General features: G+C 44.1%; 1 protein-coding gene across 1 annotated transcript in view; it reads right to left on the bottom strand.

Moving 5' to 3' along the window:
- The window catches only part of slc16a10 (solute carrier family 16 member 10), a 29,598-nt gene extending 20,271 nt beyond the window's left edge, over positions 1 to 9,327 (bottom strand). Inside the window, exon 1 of the mRNA XM_034302080.2 lies at positions 8,706 to 9,327. Within this exon, the coding sequence (XP_034157971.2) occupies positions 8,706 to 9,081 (376 nt within the window). The 5' untranslated portion in view covers positions 9,082 to 9,327. The remainder of the gene's footprint in view (positions 1 to 8,705) is intronic.
- Positions 9,328 to 10,000: the final 673 nt, after the last annotated feature.

The following is a 10,000-nucleotide window of genomic DNA, read 5'->3' as shown; positions in this document are numbered from 1 at the left end:
CACTGTCCATACTCACTCTCCATACTCACTCTCCATACTCACTCTCCACACTCCATACTCACTCTCCATACTCACTGTCCATACTCACTCTCCATACTCACTGTCCATACTCACTGTCCATACTCACTCTCCATACTCACTGTCCATACTCACTGTCCATACTCACTCTCCATACTCACTGTCCATACTCACTCTCCATACTCACTGTCCATACTCACTGTCCATACTCACTCTCCATACTCACTGTCCATACTCACTGTCCATACTCACTCTCCATACTCACTCTCCATACTCACTCTCCATACTCACTGTCCACACTCACTCTCCACACTCACTCTCCACACTCACTCTCCACACTCACTCTCCACACTCACTGTCCATACTCACTGTCCATACTCACTCTCCATACTCACTGTCCACACTCACTCTCCACACTCACTCTCCATACTCACTCTCCATACTCACTGTCCATACTCACTGTCCATACTCACTCTCCATACTCACTGTCCATACTCACTCTCCATACTCACTGTCCATACTCACTGTCCATACTCACTCTCCATACTCACTCTCCATACTCACTCTCCATACTCACTGTCCATACTCACTCTCCATACTCACTCTCCATACTCACTGTCCATACTCACTCTCCATACTCACTGTCCATACTCACTCTCCATACTCACTCTCCATACTCACTGTCCATACTCACTGTCCATACTCACTCTCCATACTCACTGTCCATACTCACTGTCCATACTCACTCTCCATACTCACTGTCCATACTCACTGTCCATACTCACTCTCCATACTCACTGTCCATACTCACTCTCCATACTCACTCTCCATACTCACTCTCCACACTCACTCTCCATACTCACTCTCCATACTCACTGTCCATACTCACTCTCCATACTCACTGTCCATACTCACTCTCCATACTCACTGTCCATACTCACTGTCCATACTCACTCTCCATACTCACTCTCCATACTCACTGTCCATACTCACTCTCCATACTCACTGTCCATACTCACTCTCCATACTCACTCTCCATACTCACTGTCCATACTCACTCTCCATACTCACTCTCCATACTCACTCTCCATACTCACTGTCCATACTCACTCTCCATACTCACTCTCCATACTCACTGTCCATACTCACTCTCCATACTCACTCTCCATACTCACTCTCCATACTCCATACTCACTCTCCATACTCACTCTCCATACTCACTGTCCATACTCACTCTCCATACTCACTCTCCATACTCACTGTCCATACTCACTGTCCATACTCACTCTCCATACTCACTGTCCATACTCACTGTCCATACTCACTCTCCATACTCACTGTCCATACTCACTGTCCATACTCACTCTCCATACTCACTCTCCATACTCCATACTCACTCTCCATACTCACTGTCCATACTCACTGTCCATACTCACTCTCCATACTCACTGTCCATACTCACTCTCCACACTCCATACTCACTGTCCATACTCACTCTCCATACTCACTCTCCATACTCACTGTCCATACTCACTGTCCATACTCACTCTCCATACTCCATACTCACTGTCCATACTCACTCTCCATACTCACTGTCCATACTCACTCTCCATACTCACTGTCCATACTCCATACTCACTGTCCATAGTCACTCTCCACACTCCATACTCACTCTCCATACTCACTCTCCATACTCACTCTCCATACTCCATACTCACTCTCCATACTCACTGTCCATACTCACTCTCCACACTCCATACTCACTCTCCATACTCACTCTCCATACTCACTCTCCATACTCCATACTCACTCTCCATACTCACTCTCCATACTCACTCTCCATACTCCATACTCACTCTCCATACTCACTCTCCATACTCCATACTCACTCTCCATACTCCATACTCACTCTCCACACTCACTCTCCATACTCACTCTACATACTCACTCTCCACACTCCATACTCACACTCCATACACGATAGACTAGAAAATGTAGTAGGCATTAAGGGAACTGCCCTTTCCTGGCTCAGGTCTTATTTGACTGATCGTTATCAGTTTGTAAACGTAAATGGTGACTTCTCTTCTCATGCTAAGGTAAAGTTTGGTGTCCCGCAAGGCTCTGTTTTAGGCCCACTGCTCTTTTCTTTATATATGCTACCTCTGGGCAAAATTATCCGTAAGCATGGTATTAGCTTCCACTGTTACGCTGATGACACACAGTTGTATGTTTCAGCAAAGCCAGATGACAGACACCAGCTTAATAAAGTTGAGGAATGTGTAAAAGACATTAGAAACTGGATGCTTATTAACTTTCTCTTACTTAATTCTGACAAGACAGAAGTACTTGTACTAGGACCACATGCAGCTAGAAGTAAGCTTTCTGATTACATAATAACTCTGGATGACCTTTCTGTTTCATCATGTGCAGCAGTAAAAGACCTTGGTGTGATTATCGACTCTAGTCTTTCTTTTGAAGCTCATGTAGATAATATAACTAGGATCGCTTTCTTTCATCTCAGAAATATTGCTAAGATAAAAAATATAATGTCATTACATGATGCAGAAAAATTAGTTCATGCTTTTGTTACCTCTAGGTTGGATTATTGTAATGCCTTACTGTCTGGATGTTCCAGTAGGAGAATAAACAAGCTCCAGTTAGTCCAGAATGCGGCAGCGAGAGTCCTTACTAGAACCAGAAGATATGACCACATCACCCCTATCTTATCCACACTGCATTGGCTCCCAATCAAATTTCTCATTGATTATAAAATACTACTATTGACCTATAAAGCACTAAATGGTCTCGCGCCACAGTACCTGAGCGAACTTTTGGTCTTTTATGATCCGCCACGCCTACTTAGATCAAAAGATGCAGGCTATTTGTTGGTACCTCGAATAGTGTCTGGAGGGTTTCACAGGCATAGAGTGTTGTGGTGAACTGGGATGTTTGGATGCTGTCGCCCCCCCACTCTCACACGTTCACTCAGGTGTGTTGATGGTGGAGTGGCTGCTGCTTTATGTCCCAGGGTGCCCTCATGTCTGTGTTAGCTTCTGGCTCTCCCTTTCAGTTATGCTGTTATAGCTAGTCTTGCCGGAGTCCCTGCTTGCTCTCTGCATGCAAAGTACATCGTGCTTAACCATTAGAGGACAAAAGCTCACCTAACAATCTCTTCCTTTCTCTCCATCTCTCTCTCTCCCTCACTCTCTGTCGAGCTACACATGCTACTTCTGAGATGCCAGTGATGCCAGTGATCCTGACCCCTTCTGCTCCTCCTCGCTGCCTGACCCATCCTGATGCCCTACTTCTGGTTGGAGTTCTCATCAGTTGAGTTGCTCGCTGCTGCTGGGGCCCCATATGGACGGCCTGAAGAACTGTTTGGATTGCTGGAGGTGGCGCCACCTGGGGGCCGTGGAGATGGCTTGGGGATCACATATGGGGAGCTGTACTGTAATGGCTTGGGACTGCGATTGCTGTAGTGGCTTTGGGGCTGCAGTTGCTGCGAGCAGTTTTGCACTCAGGACTCCATCAGTGAACAGTTGATAACTTCAACAAAACAGACCTCATGTGAAAACTGTGATGAATTTATTGGTTACACAATTGCACTATTTGTCCATATAGTACACAATAATAGAAGGGATTGATTTATAATCGCACTATCCGTTGCACCCAGATGAGGATGGTTCCCTTTTGAGCCTGGTTCCTCTCAAGGTTTCTTCCTCATATCATCTCGGGGAGATTTTCCTCACCACCGTTACCTCTGGCTTCTCATTAGGGATAAATTCACATATTTACAATTTATTTCTGTAAAGCTGCTTCGTGACAATGTCCATTGATAAAAATGCTATACAAATTGAATACTCACACTCCTTACTCCATACTTATGCTCCATGCTCCAACACCATAACAGGATTATGGGATGTGTAGGACAACTAAGCACACACATGTACTGAGTAGTTGAGGGTTAAGGGCCTTGTTCAAGGGCCCAGCAGTGGCAGCATGGCAGTGAACTCACAACCTTCCAATCAGTAGCTGCCACTGCCCCCTCATGCCCAACTCTGATTGGCTGCTTCTGGTGATCTCACAAACCATGCAGCCAGTATAACACTGTCTCTTCCTTCTGAACATGGGGAGATGCGTGTGAGTGTGTAGGTGTGTGTGTGTGTGTCTCCCACCGGTCATTGACCTTCACCTGAGCACAACTTCTTAGATCAAACATGTTGTTAATGAATAACTGAACATCTGTAATGCCACAGACCAGGTGTTTATTTTCTCCTCCTGTGTTTAAAACATGTCAGTTAACCTGTAAATAATGGTTTTATTTTTGTGCCTCAGGATGAAGAAAGTTCAGGAAAAACATCCTAGAGCCTCTCATTCGCACACACGTGCATTTTATCCTGTTGAGAAAGGAAACCTGGTTTTGATTATGTAAACAAGATACAGTGTGACATATGGCTTTGCCAATAGCGCAGTTTCCTGTGGAAAATGGCTAAACATAACACACACACACACACACACACACACACAGGTGGAAGAACTTTAAAAGTATATGAAAATAGTGCACCAGTGAAGGTGTATACTCTCTAGCAAGCAGTATTAGCGCAGCAAATCTGGGCAGCCCCAAAATCTCCCTTTCCCTTTCCGTTAATGCGAAAAACCAAACAACACCATTCAAGTGAAAGACAACTAGAAACGTTTAGAGGAAAAAAAGAAAAACTTACAAACGTATAAACTGGTTGCATAAGCGTACACACTCCTTTATAATGGGTCATGTGACTGCTCAGAATGGACCAATCACATTCAATCTCACGTTCAAAACTAATTATCATACAGCTGTCATCAATGAAGTGATTCTGATTAACCCCAAATAAAGACCAGCTGTTTCCGTAGGATCTTCTTCACATCTTCTGGGTTTCATCTGACTGCTGAAGCCATGTTCTTCAAAGAGCTTACTAAGCATGCATGGTATCTCATTGTGGAAAGATATCGATCAAGAGAGGGGTATAAAAGAATTTCCAAAACATTAGATATACGAAGGAACACCGTGAAGTCCATCAACAACAAGTAGAGAAAATGGAGCGCCACACAGTGACATCACCAAGAACAGGACGTCCCTCCAAAACTGACAAAAGGACAAGAAGAAAAGTTATCAGGGAAGCTGCTGAGAGACCTACAGCAACATTAAAGGAGCTGCAGGAACATCTGGCAAGTATTGATTACTCTCTGCATGTGACAACAATCTCTCGTATTCTTCACATGTCTGGGACATGGGGTACGCGGCTAGATGGAAGCTCTTTCTCATGAAAAAAATATAAATCGCCCCAAACCATGCAGCAAAATGTGGTGTGGTCTGATGAGACCAAGATAGAACTTTCTGGACAAAATACTAAAAGATGTGTTTGGCACAAAGACAGCTTATCACCCAAAGAACATCATACCCACGGTGAAGCATGGTGGTGGCAGCATCATGCTATGGAGCTGCTTATTTTCAGCTCTAGTCTAGACAGAGGGAATTATAAATAGCTCCAAACACCAATCTATTTTGGCACAAATCCTGTTGGCGTCTGATAGACAGCTCTGTTAGAAACATTTCACCTTCCAGCACGATAACGACCCAAAGCACAAATCCACGCCAACAAAGAAGATCAGAGATTTGGAACGGTCGAGTCAGAACACAGATCAAAATCCTATCTAAAACCTGTGGAATGACTTAAAGAGGGCTGTGCACAGGAGATCCCCTCGCTATTGAATAGATCTTCTGCAAGGAAGAGTGGAATAAAATTACCAAATGGAGATCAGCTAAGTTAGTAGACTCTTACTCAAATAGCCTGAGCTCCTGCCCCCCAAAGACCTGCCCCTCCTCCCACACCAGAACTACCACTGTACCATAAACCACTTTATGGTGGTACCATAAACCACCTCACTACCCTTTCTTTCTGCCCCCTCAGATCTCTCCCTTAGATCAACCTCAAATATATTCTTCCTCTCTTACTGCCTCCTCAAGTTCTGCCTAATCTGCCCCCCCCACCACCATCTACCAGTTCTGTTCCTTTAAATTTCCCCAATTTACACTGAAATTAACTCTTCCTTACCCCAAATCTATAGTTTCTCCTAAACATGTCTCTCTTTCCACCTAAATCTGCCACTCCATCCTTGCAGCTCTACCCCCAATCCACCAAGTCTACTTGTCCTGCCTCCTAAATCTACCCCTCAGGTCCAGCTCAAGGGTTGATTTCAATTACCTGCTATTTTTTACCCCACAGCTGACAAAATCCTGCCCTTCCTTCCTCACCCATCTCTACGCTTTTACCATAAACTATTTATACCATGATACACAAAATAAATATATCTTTTCTTTCCCTCAAATCTACCCTCTAACTGGGTAATACGCCTCCCCCTCAAATCTGCCCCCTCAATACTACCATTTATTCCTCACCAAATTTACACTTATAGACTTTTCCTGAATCGACCTTTTATCAGGTTCTACCTCAAATCTACTCTTTTTATCCTGCAAAAACAGGCCGTCACATCCCCCCTTCATTTCTGTCTCGAAATGTACCCTTTCTTTCCCCCAAATCTGCCCCCCTACTGGGCGATTAGCCTGTCCTACCTCACTAATCCCCTCTCGGAACCTTTTCAGCCCCAATAAACACCGCTTCCAAATCAATTACACGGGATTTACACCTCAATGAGAGATTAAACACAAAGCCAGCGCTCTGTCGGAGCTCGAGCCTGACCGTCAGCCTTAATAAAGCACTCACAATCTTTAATCATCCTGAAGGTCAAAGGTCACATGACAGGTCAGAGATCTCGTTTCTAAACTGTGTATTTGTGTGTGAGAGAGATAGAGAGAGATAGAGAGAGAGAGAGAGAGAGATAAACTGAAGTCAGTTTCCAAATTTGATCACATCACTTCCTCACTGCAGCTCAAAGATAGAAACGCTGTGTGTGTGTGTGTGTGTGTGTGTGTGTGTGAAGACAGTCATCGCTGATGCAATCTTCAACCCACATTAGATTCAAATACACTTTACATTACAACTCACTCAGCATGTGTGTGTGTGTGTGTGTGTGTGTGAGTGTGTGTGTGTGTGTGTGTGAGTGTGTGTGTGTGTGTGTGTGTGTGTGAGCTGAGCACATACCAACACACTGCTGATTAAACGCAGACTTTGTACAAGAGAGTAAACGTACATGCTGAGTGTGTGTTCTGAATTACAGAGGTGTGCGTTTCTGCAGGTTTTATCGCGTTAACGTTTTCCCGTTGCTATGCAACCTGACCGATCACCAAGCACGACTTCGTACGACTTCGAGTTCGTATACATCAAACACGACTTTAGCTATTAGCTGTTAGCTTTATGACGCAGCGTGTCTCTGTCCCGCATACACGTCTCTGAACCTTGTGATTAAATGTAGCGTAGTGAATTCGTAACCTTAAACGTTACACGCTGATTCCTGACTAATAATCAGTAATAAATCAGATTTAAACATCTATCTGATCTCTAAGTTCTACATCGACACACCTGAGTTTCGCTGATCTCCGACTAAACGGCGTAGGAACGTCATAAGCCCCGCCCCCGAGTACGAAGTAACGTCATGACGTAACACTCGCATCTAAGACCAGCCTCTAACTTTATTGTAAAATACGCTAAATACAGAACTTTTCTTTAAAGTCAGAAATGACTGAAATAACAGATGATACATATTAAGTTTTTTTTTTAAATTTTCATTAAGTTGCATTTTTAGCTTTAATAAACGCCGAGGTTTCTGCGTCCAGATCGACCCAAAACCATCGAATTAGCTCATAATTTGAGGACGAGATTTATGAAAAGCTTTTTAAATCTTATTATAAGAAGTAGCTAAAGTGCTTAATGTTATTAGCATATGTCAGCTAATAACACTACACTCTATTACACTGTAATAACACTATATTCACTATTATAGATTTATTATTAACTCATAATAAACAAACTGCTACAACAAATCTTACACCACTAAAAAATATTTATTATTAAAACATTCCTTTTTTTAATCCATATAACATACTTTCACACAAAAATAAACTGTCTTTTAACATTAAACATTCCACTGACGCCATTTACGTCACTTCCGCTTTCTAATCCACAGGTAGATGACATATCGTTGATAAACTTTTCTTTTGAAAACAAGAGTTATTAATAAACTATAACACTAACAGTGATAAAAAGGTTAGAGTGGCGGGTTTCTGAGGTAAATGCAGGCTGTGATTGTGAGGAGAATAAATGAGGGATAAAAGTTTTAAAATAAATCCGTTAAGTGCTTGTGGAGAGACGTGTGCTGAGCACGCGACACGCGCGAGCCACGCTTCTTCTCCGGGAAGCACGCGCTGTGGTGTAGCTTCTCTGCTGTTTCGGTGTTTAAACGGTGAAAACCGGGGACGTGAGCACTTAAAGACGGCTTAATGAACCGTTAAGACGCGGTAATAACGCGGTAATAACGCGGCGACACAGCGGGAGTGTCTCGGCGCACGCGCGTGCACGTGCGGCCAAGCGCCGTGGCGCGAACTTCGCTCCGCGCGCACAGCACAGCTCGGCTCGAGCGCCCAGCGAATTAGCATAAGCAGCTAACATGAGTACATTACCACACACACACACACACACACACACACAGGCGGGTTCCTGAGGTAAAGCTGAGGTAATGAAGTGAGGTGATACCTGTCCTGAAGCGCAGGTCTTCATCGGTCTCGGAGCCGAACTCCTTCAGCAGGGACACGAATAAGATCCCGAAGGCGTTTTGGATTCCGAACACCGATCCGTTGCACCACATGGAGGCGAGCATGACCACCCAGCCCCAGCCGCCCTCGGGGTACTCCTCCGCCTCGGGCTGCTTCTCCGCCTCGGGCTGCTTCTCCGCCGCGGCCCGCTGGATCTCCCCATCTCCGCCGTTCTCCTTCCTCACCTCCTCCGCCTCGGTTAAGCTCTGCTCCTCGGGCTTTACTTTCACCTCAGGCTCCTCCGCCGGTACCGTGAGCTCGGTTTCCTCACGAGGTTCGGCTTCATGGTTCTCCTTCATGGATTTGTCTTCTGTCATACTGAAGATCTTCCTTGTATGAGTTCCTCTAAATGGTGTACAGAGCTAATGAGGTGACACTCACACTCTCCCTACAGCCGACGGCAGAGCTCAGGATTTACAGCTGCAAAAAAAAAAATGATTTAATAAAGATTAAAACAACTCTGTGCTGATTTATGGACTGCTTATCGCACACATGCTTTCTTTTGTGCTTATCTAATAAAACCACTCCCTATCTGTACCGCTGCCACACTGGCACGCTGAAGCCCGGCGGCAGCCTATATATACATGCACGGGAGGGGGCGTGGCTAGATTTGCATATTCATAAAAGTAAATTTGTGATTGGACAGGACGCAGCCTCCCTCTTCAGAGGATAGAGTAGCCTTAATGCCTAAGGCGGTATTACATTATTCTACACACACTGAAACCAGCAAGAGCCCGAAAGTGTTAATAAACACACATGCATGCATTATGTACTGATCTAATTATTTAAATAAGATTTAATGAAATCTAACTGAAATGTCTTTTACTGTGCACATGCACATCTGGAGTGATGACTACTTTAATACTGTTTAATAACGTTAATGGTAAAAAGGACAGACATAAAGCTTCATAAAGCTTCATAAAGCTTCACTGACATAATGCTTACATAACTCGAGCACTAGAACTTCCTGCACTTCATTACCTTCCCCAGTGTGCTATGTACAAGGAATATGGTGTGAATAAAAATATACTGGATTATCTGATGGAATTGTGTGCCATTAAAATGAATGATGTACTTTATTAAAAGACTACTGCAGCAGTTATAAAGCGGTTATAAGCACAGGCACTGCTGTGTGGAAATGAACCTGTGATCGCTTTTGGCAGGACGGAGTGCAAATAAAAGTCACTGATTCAGCAGATGGTTCAGAGGGGAAATGAGGTGATCACTTTCACAAAA

This window comes from Pangasianodon hypophthalmus, chromosome 30 (assembly GCF_027358585.1).
Source record: "Pangasianodon hypophthalmus isolate fPanHyp1 chromosome 30, fPanHyp1.pri, whole genome shotgun sequence".
Classification (NCBI taxonomy): domain Eukaryota; kingdom Metazoa; phylum Chordata; class Actinopteri; order Siluriformes; family Pangasiidae; genus Pangasianodon; species Pangasianodon hypophthalmus.
Note: the sequence above shows the minus strand (reverse complement) of the source record. Positions and strands in the feature narration are given on the sequence as shown.